General features: G+C 42.7%; 1 protein-coding gene across 1 annotated transcript in view; it reads left to right on the forward strand.

Annotated features, from left to right (window-relative positions):
• The first annotated feature begins 17,151 nt into the window (after nt 1–17,151).
• The window catches only part of LOC146068713 (protein unc-13 homolog A-like), a 334,746-nt gene continuing 329,618 nt past the window's right edge, over nt 17,152–22,279 (forward strand). Inside the window, exon 1 of the mRNA XM_083179255.1 lies at nt 17,152–17,374. Within this exon, the coding sequence (XP_083035381.1) occupies nt 17,353–17,374 (22 nt within the window). The 5' untranslated portion in view covers nt 17,152–17,352. The remainder of the gene's footprint in view (nt 17,375–22,279) is intronic.

A 22,279-nucleotide genomic window follows, 5' to 3' on the forward strand; every position in this document is an offset into this window, starting at 1 on the left:
TTGATTCCTAAATCCTCATACCCATTGGTGCTGGGACTTCCCTGGTTAAGGACCCATAATCCCAGTATCAATTGGGCAACCTCTCAAATCCAAGCTTGGAGCACTCACTGCTCGAAAACATGTCTTAACTCCTTAATACCAATTCGACAAATTTCTTTTCAACTACCAGAAGAATTGAGCAATCAGGGTCAAGTATTTTCTGATACCTTTTCTAAACAGGCCATTAAAAAATTGCCCCCTTGTTAGGAGTGGTTACTTTAACCTACCTCCTGAGGTGGACTCTAACCTACCTCTGGATAGGGAGTTGGACTTTAACCAATCTTCCTTTATCCCTTCTTCCTCAATTTGATGGCCCCCCTTAGAGCTCCGTGAGTGTTAACCCTGTATATGCTGATCAGAAAAGAAGACCATCATGTATGCAAGGTACAACACTGATTTATTGTTTACACATACAGCATATTTATACAGTATAGCATGCATGGGCTTGACAAGAGATGATTGGATGATACAGGGGTGTAGCAGGGAGGAGTTCCAGTTACTGTCTAGGGGATATATGTTATTATTATACAAGGACATGGGAGAACAGACAGTTTTTGTAGAAAACATGTGAAATACATCTTACAGGAAATAACCTTGAGCAACGCAGCCTTGAGCAGCAGCAGACTGTCACAAAGCAGAATAGAAACATGTAATTTTCCACTCACTATAAGGCATTTGAGACAAGATGGAGAACAGCATACAAAATGGTGCATAAATCCTTTCAATCCCCTCTTAGAATCATAATTTATTTAAATTATTTGATTCTCACGTGTGCTTTTCCGTTTAATACGCTGTTCCCTCACATATGTAGCATAGTCATCGGGTGTAGGGGTTTCAGAGGAAAGATCAATATACATAATAGCAACAGGTGTTGTGGTACCTATATATTTGGAAACTATTCTCCTGCCTAGTGGAAAAATACAGTAAGCAACGATTATGATGAACAGAAGTACAGTAAGTGTAATGATACCTAGTTGAGTTAAGGCATGTTTCCAGTTGCTCATCCAGCCGAACCAAGCAGCCCAGGGGTCAGTGACACCTGAGTTTTCCTTGAGCTCTCGGGATAAGTCTTCTAATTTTTTAATGGCTAGTGTGACTTTGCCATTGGGACCTGTATTGTCAGGAATGAAGGTGCAACATCCTGCAACTGTGTTTATGTATACACATGTACCACCTTTCTCGGCCAAGATCATATCCAGGGCCATGCGATTCTGGAATGTCATCTGTGATGTGGCCTCCAGTTGTTCTGCAATACCTTTCAAGGCATCCTTTGTATCATTAACAAATCTCTGTTGATTATAATACATATAGTTTATCCATGCAACATTCTTATTGATTGTAACCTGGGGCAGCAGAGATTCAAAGCCAGCAGCTACTTCATCTCGGGCCTTGAACTCGTCTGGGACACCCCGGGGTACACCAATAGTATCAATGTATACGTGTGGGTCAAAGCTTTCCAGTGGGGTACTTCTCTTTTGTCTAGGGTGTGGGTCAGGTAGGGGTGAAGGTGTTTCAATGGCTGTTGGCAAAATATGGATAGGCATAATGATTTTTGAGAGAGCACATTCGCCTCTCCATACACTGTCAAGCTTTGCTCTAATTTTCATGTCCCCACAAATGAAATAAATGTCACCAAGGGATTTCTTCATGATGGGTAAGGTTACATACCTGCGGATGGCACAGTAACCATCCGGGAATGTTTTCAGATCTACCCCCTTAGTGACATTAGAACAGTAACAAGTATAGTTGCCTGGATATATGGTGATTGTGTTACCTGGATTGGTGTTTTTTTCTAAGATGGGGTAGTTCTTCTTCCATAACTCACATTCATTATCTTTAGTTTTATTGCCAGTGTATAAGGTAAAAAAACATTCATCCTCTGATTCTGGTATGTTAAGGGGGACGGTACCAAGGTGGGGTCTGGACTTAGCACATACATAACAGTCAGTTCGGTTAGTCTGTCGTGCATTGTATTTCATCCATTCTAACCAAAAATTCACATCAGCTAAACCTGTCTCTATGGACATGGTGTCCTCATATGTGGGATTACTGATAGCAACCATATCTTTAAAGGTACTTATGTGTGGTTTGAATGGGGATAATGGCTGGGGCCTGGCGGGGGATGGTGGCTTACGGAGGGAAAGGTATTCCTGATTGTTAAACATATCTTTGAGATAGAATTGTTGTCTATCACTGGCATATCCACCTCCCCACCATACCCCTAGAACATACATTCCAGCATCACTGGGGCTGGGATTTTCAATATTTATAGTGCAATAATAGTCATATCTACCGTTATCCTTAGTGATAGTCATCCTAGAAAGTAATGGCTTACCATACTTGTCCTTTCGATCAATAGCCAAGGTGGGTTTGTATGCCCAGTCGATACCTGAATTCCACCCCACTGCTCCCCAATAATTGCAGTTATTTCCCCAATAATAATCATCTGTGACACAAATATATACATTTTTAGTCTGGCTGAGAGCTGATTTGGATGGCATGGACCACATGTTACTAGGTATGACCGTATCATAGTTTATTCGGTAAGTGGCCACGCGAGTGGTAGATGAATTGTACCAAAGGGTAAGCACATCATCCTGACTGGTAATATCCACTTCTGCGGTACAGAAATTATAAAGAACAAGAGCGAGTAAAGTCAGCAGAGCTAAGATAGGGGGAATCATTTCCTTCAAGGGTCCTCTCGGCCTCAGTAGGAATTCCGTTTTCCTCGATGTCTGGATCCCCTACCGGCAATTCTTCTCCTCGTAGGAGGTCAGAGTTATTAACTCCCGTTAGTACCTCACTGGTCCGGTCTGTGTCAATCTCAGGATCGGTGTCGACCTCTGTGTCGAAAGTAGTTGGAGTAGGGATTTTCTTCACTCTGGATGCGTGGATCCACGTTGGGTTGTCATCGGTGAGCACAGCAGTTCTTGTCACAGCGACCACCTCTGTCTCAGGACCGTAGGAGAAATCACCTGGATTCTTGTTGCGTGGAAGGACTTTAACCACAACTCTGTCTCCGACTTGGAATGGATGTGTAGGTTTCTGTGGATGACAAGGATTTTTAAGTACAACTTCATGTTCAATTTCGTCTAGTCTGTGTATTAAAGTCCTTACATATTCTTCTCTGATTACTTCTAAATCTCCTGCTTGTGTGACTAGTGGTTTCCTTGCCCAGGGGGTGGGGAAGGGGCGTCCCATTAGTATTTCAAAAGGGGAGTAACCTAGAGTCTTTTGTGGCGTCATTCTTATTTCAGCTAACACAATAGGAAGGACTTGTTTCCATTTTGTGAAGGTGCCCCCAGTAGCCTTTCTCAATTTATCCTTCAAAGTGCGGTTCATGCGTTCGACAATAGCTGAACTCTGTGGGTGGTACGGAATGTGGAATTTCCAATCTATTTGGAGGGCTTTAACTAGTTCAGCAGTGACTTTGGCAGTAAAAGCAGAACCTTTATCACTATTGATTTGTAGCGGGCATCCCCAGCGCGGAATGATCTCCTGCGTGAGAATGCGGGCTACAGTTTTTGCATCTTCGGACTTTGTTGGATATGCCTCCGCCCAGCGTGAGAACATATCAACTATGACCAAAGCGTATTCCTGTTTCCCTGTACCTGGTATATGGGTAAAATCAATCTGCAGGTGAGTAAACGGAGTGGTGGGGTATTCAAGATGTTGGTGTTTTGCTTTATTGGGATTGTTAGGGTTGTTTCTAAGACACACAATACATCTACTAACATATTGGGTGACAAGTTCTTTTGCATTTGTGATGTAAAAATCATTGGTGAGGAGCAGTGTTGTCGTGACTTTGCTGTGGTGACCTACTCCGTGATAGTGTGCTATGAACAGTGAGGCACTTGTTTGGGGGATACAGGGTTTCCCCTCTTTGCAGATTAATCCAGTCCGTGGATTCTTCTGCAGAATTGGGTATGTCCAATCTGATAAATCAGAGTTAGAGGCAGTTGCCTGTAATTCTGTAAGTAAGTATGTGTCTTCTAGTGACGGTGGTGACATTATGGTAAGTGTGAGGTTGTATGTGGATGTGGCAGCAGCTTGTTTTGCAGCAGTGTCAGCGAGGGCATTGCCCCGTGAGATATCATCTTTTCCACCAGTATGTGCTTTGCAATGGAGAATGGCAATGTGTGAGGGCAATGTGATTGCGTGCAATAAGTCAGCAATAAGTTGGGCATGTGAGATGCCTTTTCCATCAGCGCCTGTGAAACCTCGGCGCTGCCAAATCATGCCGTGGTCGTGAACAACGCCATAAGCAAATTTGGAGTCTGTGTAAATGTTGACAGGTTTTCCTGTGTACAAGTGACAAGCTCTGGTGAGAGCGATTAGCTCAGCAGCCTGTGCTGATTGCAGAGGAACTGCTTTTGCTTCAAGGACAGTTTGAGGAAGTTTAACTACTGCGTAGCCTGTCTGGTATGTTTTGTCATTTGGTCGACTGCAGGAGCCGTCGACAAAAATTATGTCGGCGTCGGGTATGGGTACAGCCGACATGTCACTTCTGGGTGAAGTTTCTGAGTCGATTGTCAGAGAACAGTCATGTGGGGGAGGTGCTTCGTCATCAGGTCCTTTTAAGCCTAAAAGGGCATTAAGTATGGGCACAGGTCCTTCTGTATTTGTAGCATATTTGATAACAAGTGATGGGTTACCTAGTAAGAGTACCTCGTAACCACTAAGTCTTTGGGCCGACATGTGTTGCGTATGTAAGCCTTTTAAGATGGACAGGACGTTGTGGGTAGTGTGAAGGATGGTGTTGTGTCCTAAAGTGAGTGTGGCAGCCATTTCAACAACCATTGCACAGGCAGCCAGCGCTCGAAGACAAGCAGGCATTCCTTGTACAGTGACCGGCATTACCTTTGAAAAGAATGCGACAGGGCGCATTTTGCCTCCATGACCTTGGGTGAGCACGCCCGCCACAGTTTTACAAGTGTCCCTTGCAAACAAATGAAATGGCAAAACATAGTTGGGGAGACCAAGCGCGGGACTTTTAACTAACATTGCTTTGAGCTTTTCATATGCAGAAAACATTTCATTTGACCATTGTATGACTTTGGGTTTGTCTTTGAGTGTGCACTGTCTCAAGATATTATCGTAATAGGAACAATCAGAAATCCACTGTCTGCAGTAGTTTACCATACCCAAGAAAGACAGCATATCCTTCTGGGTAGCTGGGGTGACCAGGCCCAGTACAGACTGTATGCGTTGTGGACTGATTTTCCTTTCTCCCTCAGAGAGCACAAAACCCAAGTAATTGACATGCTTTTGACACCATTGCATTTTTGTTCTGGACACTTTATGTCCACATTCACATAACCAGTTCAATAGTGATATACCATCTTCCCGGCTGGCTTCCTCCGTTGGACTACAGAGTAGCAGATCATCTGCATACTGTAGCAGGACTGAACCACAGGGGGGGTGCCAGGGTGCCAAGGTGGCTTGGAGGACTATGCTATAGACCACTGGGGAGTCAATATAGCCTTGTGGTAAACGACACCAAGTCATTTGTTTACCTTCAAAAGAGAAAGCAAAAAGTAATTGGGTCTCTGCGTCAATCGGAATACTGAAAAACGCATTCTTCAGATCGGCAACTGTGAAAAATGCTGCGTCTGCAGGGATGGCTAAAATGAGTGTGTTAATGTCTGGCACTATTGGTGCAATTGGGACTATGAGGTCATTTACCTTCCTCAAGTCCTGTACAAATCTAATACTTCCATCAGCCTTAGCGACCGGGTTGATGGGTGTGCAGTATGGTGAGATCACATATCTCAGTATGCCTTCTTTTAAAAACTCCTGTATCATTGGTCTAAGACCGTCAATTTTCTCTGATGATAAAGGGTATTGTTTGCTGTACACGTGACTAGAGTCTGGCTTGAGTTTGGCTTTGTATGGTGTACAGGGTATGAGGCCTGTGTCATAGGGACCCTTGGCCCAAATTTCTGCATTGATTTTGTCAATTGAGGTATCAAGTGAATCTTGGGACATTAGGAAGTGTGGTGAAGTGACGTGAAGTCCACTTCCTTTGGGTGAGGGTGTAATGGAGATGTGGAATTTGTTGAAAAGATCCCTTCCCAACAAGTTGACAGGGCATTCTGAAATAACCCTGAACTGATGTTCTCCTAAGTAATGTCCGTTCATGGACCGTATGGTCAGTTCGTCAGTCAGATAAGTGTCAGTGGGTATCCCATTGATTCCCATTGAAGGAGTAGTCTTTTGTAATTCACCATCATAGTGTAATGAACACAGGACACTGGTTGTGGCACCGCTATCTACCAAAAAGGGTAGCTTCTTTCCATTAACATATAAAGTGATAAGGGGTGCGTCTTCCCAGTGTGTGGTGAATTGTACAAAAGATAGGACATCCTCCTTCGGGCCCCGTCACAAGGTGGGGTCGGACCAATCAACTCTAAAACGTACATGTTCTTGGACGGGTGTGGGGCCACGTGCTACTCTGGGTGGCCCTTGTGTGAAAGATGGTTGCTGAGACCTGTGTGTGCCTGGTGGATGTCGATATGGTTGTTGTGGTCTTTGGGGTGGGAATGGGCATTCCCTAGCCCAGTGTGTGTCTTGGCCACAATTGTAACATGTTGTGTCTTTTGCTATTGTGCCAGTGTTATTATCTCTGTTGTAAAGAGGGGCCCGATGGTGTTGGTGTGGTGGGCCTTGTGGTGGTCTGAAGGGTTTCTTTTGACCATATTGGGGTGCCCTACTCTGTCTATTTGATGGGCCCCTGTTGTCTTGTTGATAACTGTGTGTTGTGACAATTGTCTTTTTCATGTCAAAACATCCAGCTGCCTCCTTTTCATACAAATGAGTCTCAAATTCTTGGAGGGTGTCTGAAGTCCAGGAAGAGACACTTTGTTTAACTGGCGTGGAAATGGAGGGGTGTAGGTTATTGATAAAGGTGGAAATGAGTAAGGGGAATATTTCAAGAAATAGTCCCGCTTCCTCAGTCCAGCATCTTTTAAATCTCTTCCAAAATTCAGTGACTGATTCAGTGGGTTTTTGTTTACACGCCACTGCGACAGGCAATGAGGACCTCATTTTGAAGATCTTGGTCATCCCTGCTTCTATTTCTGTCCACATTGTGGCTATTGCCTTTGAATTATTTAAGGGGTAGTTTGCTGTTCCTACCGTGGTTGTAATGTTTTTGAAACTTTTGATCTTATCCCAATCCCACGCATGGTGATGGTCGATTACATTATCGACAATCAGTTTTATGTCATCATGGGTGTAATTTCTGCCTACACATGCTTTCTTCAGATAGGCAATGGTTCCTGCCGCGGTTACAGAGGGTTTTGGGCAGTGTTTAATGATCCTATTTAGGTCTTCTATGTCAATTGGTTTAACAAGTAATTGGTCACCAATTGTCATGAAGGGACAGTATTCAGTTGTTGTGCCATCATAGGTGGCACCAGATTTTGTTGTCTTCGGGCCAAGTTCTGTAGTAACTAATGATTTGTCTGCTGATACTCTGGTGCTTTTTGCTAAAGGTCCCTTCTCTTCTCCCTCTAACAAAGGCATATCCTCGGTATTAGTTTCCTTTTTATCATCTAATTTAAGATCTGGTTTGGGTGGAGGTGCGGTAGGATGTAGAACATGGTGACCCACGGCCATCAGTTCTGTATCCGTGAGGGAAGGGTATACTGGACTGTAAGGTGGAGGTGAAAGGACTTTAAGTTCCTTATTGATACGAGTCTCCTCTATTTTATGGAGTTTTGCAGTGACGTCTCTAATTTTCTTTTGTTTCTTTGTCAAATTGGTGTCATGCCAGAAAGGTGCAATAATAAGCCATTGTTCACCTCCTGCACGCATGTATTTCATATCCCAGGTGGGATCTCCTATATACCAGGGGAAGGCTTCTTTGTCCCCAAGACAAAGACCTTTTATCATTTGCATAAAGAAAGGATAATTAGAGCCGTCTCTAGGGAAGGGGTTGGGACTACATTTTTCCGACCAACCTGCCAGGTTATCTACCCAGAGGTCAATTAGGAAATAGTCTGTAGAAGAATTACGGGCTACATATTCCTTACAAGTTTCATTGGGTAAGGGTGGTGGATAGGAAATTATTTTATTTTTACTAATTTTTGAACCCATGTTTAGTTTATGTCCTTTTATGTTTGTGTGAGAACTTTCTCCACCTTTTAATTTGTTCCTGATGTTCAGGGTTTTGACTAAAGTCAAGGAAATAGAGTAGTTGACTACCTTCAGGTAACTTGTGGATCTGGTCTAAAGTTTTAGGACAGATAATAGGATATGTGAAAAGGTTAATTGGTATATCTGTTAAGAAAAATGGGTATGTCTGATCAATGTATTTTTCAATAAGTCCTGTATCCAAATGACAACCCAATATAATAACGGATTCTAAAACGGTGCCATTAGATGATGTCTTTGTTGTGAGTTTAAATCTTGTGGGTTCTCTAATGACAGATGTCAATTTGGGCCAATAATCGTCTCTATCGGGGTTATGGTACCAGAGGACGATACTACATTTACAATTTAAACAAGTACCTATGTATGGATGTCTGGGGTGTGACATAGACGTAGATGAAGTATGAGAGCGTGAAAAATTCTTAGTATCCAGACCAGGGGCGCCGTTTCAGTAAGGCAGGAGTGTACCTACAGCAGCAGACTGAAAGGGTTGGTCTTTATCTGAATACTGTGTGAATTATGTATTCACTTTATACATCTCATAAAAATTAATGTTTATGATTGGTTAGTTATAACCACAGACTGTCTACGTGACAGTGGATAGAGTCAAGTGGTTTTATCCTGAAAACTGCATATGAAGCCTCACGTTGCGTTACCCCAAAGAGAGGGGAGCATATAGTCCGCAAGTCTATTGGCATACAGTAATCAATGAGACAAGAGAGAGAAAGAGTTAGTGTGCGTCAACTTACCAACCGCACAAGATGTACAAGTTAAATACATATATCGCATGTGTGTTCACTTACCAACCACACAAGGATATTACACGTAATACAACTTATACTGTAAAAAAGGGATAGTAAGAAATGGCCATATAGAAAAAAGGGCGATCAAATTGAGGTGACTAATGAGCGGACCCCTTAGGTCACTCTTTATATATTACCAGATCACTGATCTGCGTGTGCACACTATAAAACAACCAGCTGAAACTTTACTACTTTTGAAGTAAAGGTCTATACGGATTCAGGATTCGATATGTCCGTGATCCGAGAACAGGCAACAGACCACGTATGGGTGTCAACAGTTCAACGGGAACGAAGATCGAAATCCCGGGCCGGGCCCCCAGCTGTTAGGAGTGGTTACTTTAACCTACCTCCTGAGGTGGACTCTAACCTACCTCTGGATAGGGAGTTGGACTTTAACCAATCTTCCTTTATCCCTTCTTCCTCAATTTGATGGCCCCCCTTAGAGCTCCGTGAGTGTTAACCCTGTATATGCTGATCAGAAAAGAAGACCATCATGTATGCAAGGTACAACACTGATTTATTGTTTACACATACAGCATATTTATACAGTATAGCATGCATGGGCTTGACAAGAGATGATTGGATGATACAGGGGTGTAGCAGGGAGGAGTTCCAGTTACTGTCTAGGGGATATATGTTATTATTATACAAGGACATGGGAGAACAGACAGTTTTTGTAGAAAACATGTGAAATACATCTTACAGGAAATAACCTTGAGCAACGCAGCCTTGAGCAGCAGCAGACTGTCACAAAGCAGAATAGAAACATGTAATTTTCCACTCACTATAAGGCATTTGAGACAAGATGGAGAACAGCATACAAAATGGTGCATAAATCCTTTCACCCCTCATCATTTATGAATTTATTGAATCAGTACCAGCTAAAGTAGAGGCCATTCAGTCATGGTCTTGTCCTCATACACTTCAAGGTATTCACATTCCTCGAATTTGCAAATAGTTACAAACTGTTCATTAAAGACTTTTCCACCATCATTGCCCCCATAACTGCTCTTATTCGCAAAGGTGCTAAAAATCCCAAATGGGATACTAAAGCCTCTGATGCCTTTTTATTGCTCAAGGAGAAACTCATCTCAGCACCGGTGTTGATTCAACCAGATGTCTCTTTGCCTTTTACTCTCAAGGTTGATACTTCTGCCATTAGTGTTGGTGCAGTTCTGTCCCAGGTGAGAGCTGATGGACAGTTGCACCCATGTGGATTTGTCTCTAAAAACTTCTCCCCAGTCGAACAGAATTATACTGTAGGGGACCAAGAATTATTAGCAATTAAAATGGTCTTAAAGGAATGGCAGTATCTGTTGGAAGGGGCAGTTCATGTGGTTAAAATTGTCACGGATCATAAAAAATTGGTGTATTTAAAAAGTGCTCAATGTCTTAATCCCCGTCAAAACACATGGGCAGTGTTCTTTTCAAAATTTAATTTCAGATTCTCTGGATTTCCTGGAGTAAAAAATCGAAAGGTGAATGCCTTGTCTAGATCGTGGGAGACTGAAGTTGAAACAAGGTCTTGTAACGAAGGTCCAATTGTCAATCCAATGGTTCTTGAGGCAACCACGGTGCAAGTTTCAGTACCACCAGGTAAAATGTTTGTCAAGTCCAATTCAAGACATCGGATTCTTCGTTGGGTTCATGACTCTAAGTTTGCTGACCATCCAGGGGTTCAGAAAACCTATGAATTCCTGTCACGTCTGTATTGGTGGCCAGGCCTGAAGAAAGATATTCAAGACTATGTTACTTCCTGTCCTCACTGTATCCAACCCAAGGTTTCCAATCTTGCTCCAGTAGATTCATTAAGATCATTATCTTTTCCTAAAAAACTCTGGTCTCATCTATCAATGGACTTTGTCACTGACCTTCCACCATCAGGGGGTTATACCGATATTTGGGTCATCAAAGACAGATTCTCCAAGATGGCTCATTTCATACCTCTGCAAGGTTTAGTTTCAGCTCCCAAATTGCCTGAATTATTCAGGTTTTTTTTTTTTAGGATCCATAGGTTACCTGAGGAGATTGTGTCCGATCAGGGTGTACTATTTGTGACAAAATTTTGGCGACCTCTATGTAATGTTCTTAAAATACACTTTAATTTCACTACAGCATATCACTCTCAGCCCAATGGTTTAACAGAGAGGGTCAAGCAAGATGTGGAGACATTCCTTCGTCTACAGTACATGTCTCTTCCGTCCAAGACAACTGGGTGGGAAAATTGCTGTATGGCGAATTCTGGTACAATGACCAATACCATTCGTCTTCTTCTTCGATTCCATTATTTGTTAATTGTGGCTCCCATCCTAGGGTTCCTGAGTTCCAGCGTGTACCTGTGACATCTGTACCGGCAGTAACTTTGTCTCTTCAGCAGCTTAGACAGCATTGGAGGAGTGACAGGAACTCACTGATAAGAGCCTCACAAAGGTGTAAAATGGTGGCAGACCAAAAAAGAAGACCTGCTCCTACTTGGAAAGTAGGCGACAAGGTATGGCTGTCCACCAGAGATCTTCGTCTACGTATTTCTTCATTGAAGTTTACATCTCGTTTCATTAGGCCATTCCCGATAACACAAATTCTCAACTCAGTTGCCTGCAAAGTAAAATTACCAAGTTATCGATGGATTCCTAATTTATTTCATGTGTCATTATTAAAGCCATTTATACTAAACAAAATTTATCATGCTGTACCTGAATCTCCTGAAGTTTCTACCCATAGGGGCATTAAGTATGAAGTGGTTCACATCCTGGACTCTCGCATCCGGTACAAGAGGTTACACTATCTTATGGACTGGAAAGGCTTTGGGCAGGAGAAGAGATCCTGGACTTAGGCCTCTGAGGTACATGCTCCCAAGGTAATAAAAAACTTTCACAGGAAATTCCCAAGAAAGCCTAGAGAATGTCCTGGGGCCACTCGTAAAAGGGGGGGGGGGGTACTGTCACATCCACCATGGCGTTTGCCCAAGACTGTGCTGTGCTCAGCCCTGGACCCTCTAGGTGCACTGGAACCATGGTGCTCACCTCTGCTTATGTCTCTGGCTCCACTGGGGTACATGTGGCGGCGTTGTCATCGCGTGGCGACACCGGTGTATTGTGCTCCAGTTCCATTCAGGATATGAGTAGCATGCCGCCATGTGTGTTTTTGCCTGGTCAGTGTCTGATTAAAGGCCGGTGCTTGCTCAGCTGCGTACAATCAGGGCCGGCTAGAATCTGTCGCCCTCTCTGGCGGGCACCATCTTGTTGGTTTCCCCAGCCTCTCCTGCATGGCTCCACCTCCCTGTCTGATTGCCTGACCAATCCCGGCACAGCTCACCTGGTAAGTACTGACTGCTCAGGCTAGTCCGGCAGTCAGTACAATGATGTCCACCCCGCAGCATCATTGCTCCTACGTGGCTCTGTAGTTACTCGCTACGATCCTGAGCTTATTCGCTCCTACCTGGCTCTGTAGTTACTCGCTACGGTCCTGAGCTTTTCCCTGAAGAGATCCTGCTGGCCGTTCACTGCTTCACGTACCACCGGACTCTGCTTACCGCCAATGTGGACCACGCAAGGTCAGGTCCTCTAAGGGGTCTCACCTTGCTACTCTCCCGATGGTTACTTCCACGGTTACCTCTGGCAGCAGCCACGACCTCATACAGCAAAGCACAACTCTTCTTAATTTATTATTCTTCAACCAACCATCCAATCTTCCAATCTCCAACCAATCATCCAATCTTCCAATCTTCAACCAACCATTCAATCTTCCAATCTCCAATCAATCATCCAATCTTCCAATCTCCAACCAATCATCCAACCTTCCAATCTCCAACCAATCATCCACTCTTCCAATCTTCAATCAATCATCCAATCTTCCAATCTGCAATACAATCTTCATTCGTTCTTCGAATCATCCAATCATCAATTCCTTCTGCAACCCTTAAGTATTCAACTCCAGTTTATATTCATTTCCACTCTTCAAATTATATTGCAATATTCTTCAAGTACCAAGCTTCATCATCTTTTACAATAATCTACTGGACAATTGACTTTATATTTGCATATCTGCCATATACCGTTTATACCATCATTATCACTGTTTGCAATATCTTTATTAAATCCATTATATTTTATCCTCATTGTTTCTTCTATTCTGTCGTGGATGCAACCCCCATACGTCAAGGCACCCAGCTTACGATATTCTCCAGCGGGTGCTACTCAGGACGTGACACTCCCCAATCCAGTCCCTTCCAAAATGGAGTTGAGGTCAGTGCTCTGTGCAGATCAGTCAAGTTCTTCCACAAACCATGTGAACAATCCATGTCTTTATGGTCCTTTCATTGTACACTGGGGCAATCGTGTTGGATTAGAAAAGGTACTGTTGACTTAAATTGTGGCTGAGTTGCTGTTGTTTTCACTTTTTGATAATATGACTTACAGATGAAGATGGAATATCCTGTAGGGATGATATTTTATGAACCGTCTTATTGAGAAAGTGGCATCCTATCACAGTACCCATTGAAGCCACTGAACTCTTCATAATGACCCATTTTATATCACAATTTTTTGAAAATGGAGATTGTATGGATAGGTTCTTATTTTCAATAATTAACAGGAATGGCCAAATTCTTTGATCCATATAGGGCAGGCATCTTCAAAGTCAGGGGGCCAATTGGGGCCCGCGCTGTCATTTCAAGCGACCCGCAGTCTCCAGCTGGAAGCGGGCAGAGCATCAGATGCAGGATGCACAGCAGAGGACACTAAAAGTGGGGCCCCGGCGAGCACGCCTTTACCTTGCTGTCTGCTGCAGTGAGGAGGTGTCGGCCACCACAGTCAAATGTGTTTGGCGTCCTAACCCTGCTGCTGCAATCGTATATCGCCCTACTCCACAATCACAGTGACAGCAGTGTTTGGGGAGGGGGGCAGCAAGGGGGAAGCTTGCTCCCTTAACATACAGAGCGGAGGAGGGCAGCAGTGGGAGCCCAAGCATCTTCTGTCCTTGCAGTGCCTGCTTTGCCTCTCCTTCCTCTGGCTCACACAAGGGGCTGGGAAACATACAGAGAAGGGAGGGGGCAGAGTGGGGGACATACAGTGAAGGAGGGGGTCAGGCTGGGGGACATACAGTGAATGAAGGCAGTGATGGCCATTCAGAGAAGGGGGATCAGGGGCAGGCTGGGGGACATACAGTGAATGGGGGCAGAGTGGGGTACATAGTGAATGGGGGTCATACAGTGAATGGAGTAATACAGTGAAGGAGGGTCAGGCTTAGGACATACAATGAATGGAGGCAATGATGAACATTAAGAGAAGGGGGCAGGCTGGGGTATATACAGTGAAGGAGGGGCTGGCTGGGGGATTTAGAGTGAATGGAGCAGAGTGGGGTACTGTACCATTCTGATGTGATTAATGATTCAAAGAATGTCAGGCTGAATGGTCGGCCCCCACACATTTACACTTCACCAAATCTGGCCCTCATCGCAAAAAGTTTGGACCCCCCCTATATAGGGTATTTGAACCAAAGACTCCTTTGTCAGCATGGACAGGTTACTGCAAGATCAAACCAAATTTAAGAGCCAGCTGGAGTAAGTGGAAGTCCAAAATAGGAAATAAAACCAGCCTCCTGCTCCAGGTCCGGGGCTGGTTCCCAAAATACGGTGGACAAAATTACTAGGGGTCCCCCGTATTTTAAGAACCACGCCGGATCAAGACTACAGATCTTCCATGGAGGACCTGGGTGAGTTGGATTTCCTTCCACAGGTCCCTCATGGATTTCTTCTGACCCAGATGGACGCCGCCGACACAGACGCCGCCAACATGGAGCCGACCGTCGACATGGAGCAGGACAAAGCACCGGACCAAGACCCAGGGACCTACCTATGGGCTCAAGATAGATAAGTATCAATATGTGTGTAATGTATGTATTAAAGTTTTATTTTTCTTATGTGTCAGTGTGTGTTTATTTAACTATTTTTTTACTGTGGAACTATAAGTGCCAGCGGGCCCTTTAATGCCCCGCAGGCTGGGACGTGTAGTTCTCCAAGTCCCAGCTTGCTGGGACTCATAGTTCCACAGTTAAAAACAATAGTTTTTCATTCTATTGTTTTACACTCAATCAGCCCGGTGGCCACCACTCCAGGGCCACCGGGGACAGCACCAGGCTTCAGCCTGGTCAGGTAAGTCCTGGAGGGGGGGACCCCTTCTTTGGGGTCCCCACTCCCCCAGGGCCCCTGGCCAGGCTGACTGGTTGGTAGGGATGAATGCTTTGGCCGGGGGGACTTGTATAAAAAGTCTCCCACCGGCTGTGGCATTACCCTGCTGGCTGGTTTGGCCTGGGGCTGGTTCTTAAAATACGGGGGACCCCTAGTCATTTTGTCCCCCATATTTTGGGAACCAGCCCTGGACCTGGATCCTGGGGCTGGTTGTTAAAAATCGGGGAACCCCTATTTGTCAGGTTCCCTGGTTTTTAATTACCGGCCCCGGCTCCTTCAGCCTGGTGCTGGTTACAGCTGTGGGGGGGACCCCACGCTGTTTTTTTCTTTTATTTATTTCATTTTCCTTTTTTTTTTACACTGCAAAAGCAAATACAACAGGAAAATAAGGTGTATTTTCCTGCCGTATTTTTGTGGTAGTTTCACACCAATTAGCAGCCGTATTTTCAATACGGCTGCTTAGTAAATCAGGAACCACCATTCTTTTGAATGGTGATTCCTGTCGATGGTGTAGACATTCGTATTTGTAAATACAAATACCAATGTGCCATCTTTAGGAATACGAACTGCCGTATTTTCGGGATAGTAAATCACGAAAATATTAATGTGTAAAAAATAGGTGTATTTCTGCCTACGAATACAATTCGATACATCTGCAGCATGGTTTTGTCCATCTGCAAAAATGACAGCCTCGCTAACAGGTCACTTGCACAATAAAAATATCACACGTGTGGGAGATATCAACTGTGAAAGTGACCACAGTCATGTGTTTGCAAACAAAGAGGCTATTAATGTTCCCTGATCATTCAGGTAGATGAGTTTTGCTAACTCTTTCAAGAAACTGGACTAAAGACTTTTGATATGTTGATGTGTTCTCATTCATAAAAAACCCTAAGAAAATGTTTGCTACATGCCTGGACCATACAGGCAGGTTTTATTCTCTCCATCCTCCTCTGCCTGGTGACAGATGTGGGGGCATACCTGGCACTATTGGGGGCATATCTGGCATTAGTGGGGGCATACCTGGCACTATTGGGGGCATATGGTGTGTGTCATATTCTGTGCTGGGCATTACGGTGTTGGTGTGTGTGCCACAATGTGTAATGAGCATTACGGTGTGTGCCATAATGTGTAATGGGCATAAGTATTGTGTCATATTCTGTAATGGGCATAAGGATTGTGTCATATTCTGTAATGGGCATAACGGTGTGTGCCATAAGGTGTAATGAGCATTACGGTGTGTTCCATAATGTGTAAAGCTACTTTTTGTGATGCCACGCCTCCTTTCTGTGAGGCCATGCCCCCTTTTCGCCACGCAAGGGTCCCGCCTACTGCTGGTGGTCCTGTGTGCTCAAAAATGCCAGGGCCTATTTCTGGTCCCAGTCCAGCCCTGCCCATACCCGAGAGCATAGGCATACAATGTTATTTATTACCTGTGGGCTGATTAGAGTAAGTCACAGGACTGCATTTTGGTAAATGAACATTAACACAAAATACTTTCTTTTTTATAGATCAGCTCAATTATTTGATAAGTGCAAAATATTTCTAGTAAATGATGTCATGATGATTATTTTCCAAAACTGCAGTACACTGCAATAGAAGAGATTGCACTTAATCAAATTATGGGTGTTTCCTTCATTGTAAATCTTCGCTTCCAAGAACATGTGTAATAGTCATAAGATGAATGGACTCGAGTAGTAACACATACTGTAACTTCACAAACGTCCAGCCCTGAAACACATCCTTTTGCTTTATATCACTCCTCCCCTATCTCGGGTTCCATGCCTTCATGGTACCGTTACTTACTTACACCCTTACTATTAATTATCACTTAGTATATGTCCAAACATAGCTGTTGTGCATATCAATTTTCTCAATGACGTACAAACCACCTTTTATCTTTTGCAAATCAGGTGTGCTCAGTCCCACTGCTTCTTCCCTCCCACATCTGCTCCACTCTCTCCCTCCCTCTTCTTCACTTGACGTCAAACGGAGCTCTCCATAGCCTTAGTGCTGAAGCATAAAGATGGCAGACGGAGTGTATTGCGAGCCAGAGTCATTATGACCAGCTGTAGTCGGAGGAGGGCACTGACCAGCTAACGCTGCCGGACGGAGGAGGGAGTGGTGGGCATCTCTGGCTGCTCTACACAGGGCACCTCGGCATACACCATGTCGCTTCTGTGCGTGGGAGGTAAGACTCGCCATGGGGATACCATAGCGGTTTGGGTGTTGGCTGCCAGATCCTTTTTCACATTTTGTGGAAAAGAGATCCACTAAAACGATTATGCTGTTATATATGTACAAACGATATGTACTGTATGTGTGCATTCATACAGATAGACACATATAATGGCCATACACTTACCATACATGATGATATATCTACACATTCATAGGCAGTTTGGTTGAAACAAGACATAAATGTGAGGTGATTTTGTGTCAATTTGGGGAGTGTATATATGTATACTATATTTTTTTATCTATGTCTATCTATCTATCTATCTATCTATCTATCCATACACACATATGTGTATATTTTCTGAGTGTATTGCAGCAGGTATTTTTATTTGTCTGATTTCTTGAAGAATAGTTAGGATATCTGGTAAGTGACAAGTCCCATTTTATTATTATTATTATAACGTTTTTGATAAAACAGATAGTCCAACCTGTCAATTCAGCTAGGTATTTCTATATATCATTCTTTCCATTTATTTTTGTATTTCATATAAAGTCAAGCACACATCACATTCTTATGTATACCAAATATGTAGGTTATCATACATACATACATACATACATACATACATACATACATACATGTATTCATGTATGTGCTTTAAAATGTAGGCATCTACAAAATCTCCCACCCATTCACTCCATGCCCACTATGTCTCCTACTCGCTGTCACTTTCCTTCACATTGTCAGTCACCTACCCACTGTCAGTCTGTCCCTCTTTCTGATGCTTTCCCTGCTGTCATTGGTTTCCTTAACCCAGCCAGTGTCTCCCTGCTACATGTCTTCCTGTACACTGCCCCCCTGTACACACATTCACTGTCCCCTGTGGAGCTGATTCTGCTTTTTTCACTGAGTGAGGAATTTATGAATAGAAAACAGTGAAGTGACGTGAGCAAACGGCATAGGGTGGAGGAGATGGGCTTATGCCTTGTGCAGGCTAGCTATTTAGGCTAGCTGGATGTCTGTCTACTGTATCTGTAGCTTAAAAAAATCCATTATTGAATTGTGAAAACTGAATTAAATAAATATGAGGTTTAGTTGTGCAATGTATAGTTATTTTAATAAAAACCACGAAGACTATTTTCCTTGCACTATTCAACATTCAACTAACATTTGTTTTTCATTCTTTTAATACCCATCTTGTCCTAAATGGCTGCAGTATATTGGTTTTACAGTCAGATAAAATCCCAGTGTCATGTCAAATCTGCTATTGTTCTTAAGGTTTAAAAAAGGAAAGACCAGAGTAAAATGGTTCCCCCTTGGTTTCGCTGTGTCGTCATGAAATAATTCATGGCAATCGCAATCATATATTTTATATTGTGGTGTACTTGGTACATATAGTAAGTACAAATAGCTGCTCTCACCATTAAAAGCTAGGTGAATTTGCCAAATGTCATAAATAAATCTGCCTTGCATCTATGTATAGTTGAACAGCACTTAAATATAAGGTAATTAAAATATGTATGAGCTTTTAAAACCTCCATGTACTGAGTATTTGCTTAGGTTCCACAATTTGCAAGTTTGTGACTATATAATTTGTATATATATATATATATATATATATATATATATATATATATATATATATATGATGTAAAAAGGGGTTGTTTAAATTCAATCCATCAAAGAATGCTCCAAGGAAATGTCATGTTGGCAGCATGACTGCCAGGTGTGTGTCTTGAGATTGCAGCTTAATATACTGTATACTTATGCTGTAGTTCCTATGGATATTTGGAAATTGATGAATATATGGGGTATCTGAATCTCATCATATTATTGAACACTTCCACTAATGGAGCTAATACTGACCAGGGAGTATACACGTTTGGTGTTAAAAATATTTTTTCATACAGTACATTGTATGTCCAGTGTATATGGTTTTGCTAAACGGTTCGCTTCTGACACTTGTAGTTTGTGGTGACTGGACAATTAGAACAGGGGAGAGGAGGGAGAGATGTCATAACTGGGAGTGGAGCAGACCAGCAGGAGGTTCAGATAAACTTTCCGATATAGAATGACAGGGTTTTTGTTTTAGCACTCGCTTGCCAGAAAACAAATGTCCAAAAAATAAAAATAAATGTTTAATGAAAAAAATGATTTGTGCTCATAACCTGGTTGGGTAAGGCCCATACACACTTGAAGATTTTCATTTCAAAAGACTTTGCCAAAATCTTTGATAGCTATATCTTTCACCAAAGTAGTGCGTACACACTGAGCAATTTTCCCCAAAGAGCAAGAGATTTTCAGGAGGCGAAAGACTTTGCTGAAAATCTTTCATTATAAATGGGCTGGGTTTGAATTCCAAGGGTTCCATATATACAGTACATTGGTGGCAGTGGGCATATAAATATATAAACATTGGTGGGCAGTGTTGATGCTAATTTATGATTTATGCATTGCTGGCACAGACCAGCAATGTATACGTTACTGCCAACACTGCCCATCAATGTTTATATATTTATATGCCCACTGCCACAAATGTATATTTATTTAAATGCAACCCCCCCCCCCCCCCCCATGTGCCCCTGGAGTGACTCGGCGGCCGTCACCACATCCCCCTCCAGCCCCTTCCCTCCCTCGGTGAGATGTGGCCGCATAGTTCCCCTGTGGAGCAAAGCGGGTAAGCGCCAAAGCGCCCTCCCTCCCCGCCTGGGGCGCCCCGTGCCCTACACTATCCATAGCCGTCCCCAGCAGATAGCGACGCACACAGCTGCCCACCAATGTTTATATTTTATATGCCCACTGCCACCAATGTATTCATTTAAATGCACCAACAATATATTATAATATATTATAATATAAATTAATATATATATATAATATAAATATATATTATATATATATATATATATATATATTATATTATATATATATATATATATATATATATATATTATATAAAATATATATAATATATATATATATATTATATATATATATATATATATATATTATATATATATATTGGTGCATTTAATGAATACATTGGTGGCAGTGGGCAGAATAATATAACCATTGGTGCCCAGCAGGTGTTAGCAGGGAGCAGTGCTGTCTGCTCCTTGTGTTTAGGCTGGGGGCGGGGCTAGCCTGGCCGGGGAGCAGGTCTCTGCAGCAGCAGCAGCAGCATCCAGCCGGCCAGCCAGACGGAGCACAGGGGTGAGTATGACGGGCGAGGGGGCAGTGGGGGGCGGTCCGCCGGGCTGAAAGTGGTTAATCTTTAAGCCCGGCAGGCGTACACACATGGCGATGATGGATGAAAAACCATCCATCATTGCCACATCTGCTGGTAAAACCAGCAGATGAACCACTTTCCTAGCGATGATGCGGGAGCGCGCATCATCGCTAGTCGGCAATCTCCGGGGCATACACACTGGGCGATTTTCGGCCGAAAATCGCTCAAAACGGCTGTTTTGACCGATTTTCAGCTGAAAATCGTCAAGTGTGTATGGGCCTTAAGTGTTTATATATATCCAACCCTGTATAGGGTTAACCCAAATATTATATATTACTAGTAAGCCTGCTCAAAGCAAATGCTTTGTAAGCTAGTAAGGCAGCTAATTGTGCATGTTTGCCTCTGTGTGAGAGAGAGAAAGAGATGTAGTTTCTCCTGCTGCCAAAAGATGGCAGTGTTTCGGTGACACACAGAAACTAGACATATATGTGGATGTTACAACACAGCATCCTAAATAATAAAAAGCTAAGACTTTTCCTTTCCTCTACAGGGGAAAGTCAAGGGTTTTGCGCATCATCAGCCACTAGATGGCACCCAATGGAGCAAATCAAGTTAATGCTCCATTTGGGCATGCACAGCTGCCGGTGTTGACATTACTGTTATGTTGTTCCGTCATTTTAGAAGGGTGGTAACTAGTATGGGAATAAATACGCTATTTTTGTATATTATGGACTCAGCATATACATTTTCTACATGTAGCAAACTAAGAATCTTAAAATATTACTTTGCAATATAGCTATTATATGAAGATTATCACTATACATATATATATATATATATACATATATATAGATATCTATCTATCTATATATATGTATTATCAGCGGGCGTTTTATTCTTTATAAAGGTGGATGTATAATTCTGACAATAAAGGAGTTAATATAGTTAATCTTTGCAGGGAATTATATGCTGCTTTCTATTTGTTAAATGCCTCTTCCTCCTCTGTGATTTCCCATTTCATTCTTTTCCTTGCTGTTTTTCTTCCGCTGGAACCATTGATTTCCTGTAGAGATCTTGGTATGTTTTAAATAATAAGAAGCAAACCAACTCCCTCCTATCTTCCCAGGCATGCACACACTCTCCATCCTCCCCCCGCTCCCTTATTCTCCATTTCTCTCTTGGGTTCCAAAGCATCAGCTGAGCCGTGAAATAAAACAACTGCTCACACAATTTCTTAAAAGATAAAATGCCAGAACCGCACATGAACAAAATAAGAGCCATGCTTGTACCTAATACAGCCTAAATTGTGAGTGCAAATGAATAGGCCAGTCTCACAAAGTGATTTGCATCTTTCTATTAGTGGACCACTTGATTAATAGACAGTACCACTACCTAAAGCATTGATATTTGTCACTAGCACATTACTTGGCTCTGTAAAAACTAACATACCTGTACTGTATATAATTTTTAATAAAAGTAACTAGAATTTTTTCAAACATGAATTTCTAAGATTGATAGTGGTCTGATGTTATAATATTAAGTAGGAAAAAAAGTAGGAAATGATAATGAGTAAATATAATGAAAAAGCAATTTAAAGCAAAAGAACAACAAAGCAAATAGTTATAGGTGTTATTCAATGCAGCTGGTGAGGGGGTCAAACGGCATTTAACCCTCGCGCCAGCCACTCA

The sequence above is a fragment of the Crinia signifera genome, chromosome 1 (genome assembly GCF_055691185.1).
Source record: "Crinia signifera chromosome 1, ASM5569118v1, whole genome shotgun sequence".
NCBI classification, from domain to species: Eukaryota; Metazoa; Chordata; class Amphibia; order Anura; family Myobatrachidae; genus Crinia; species Crinia signifera.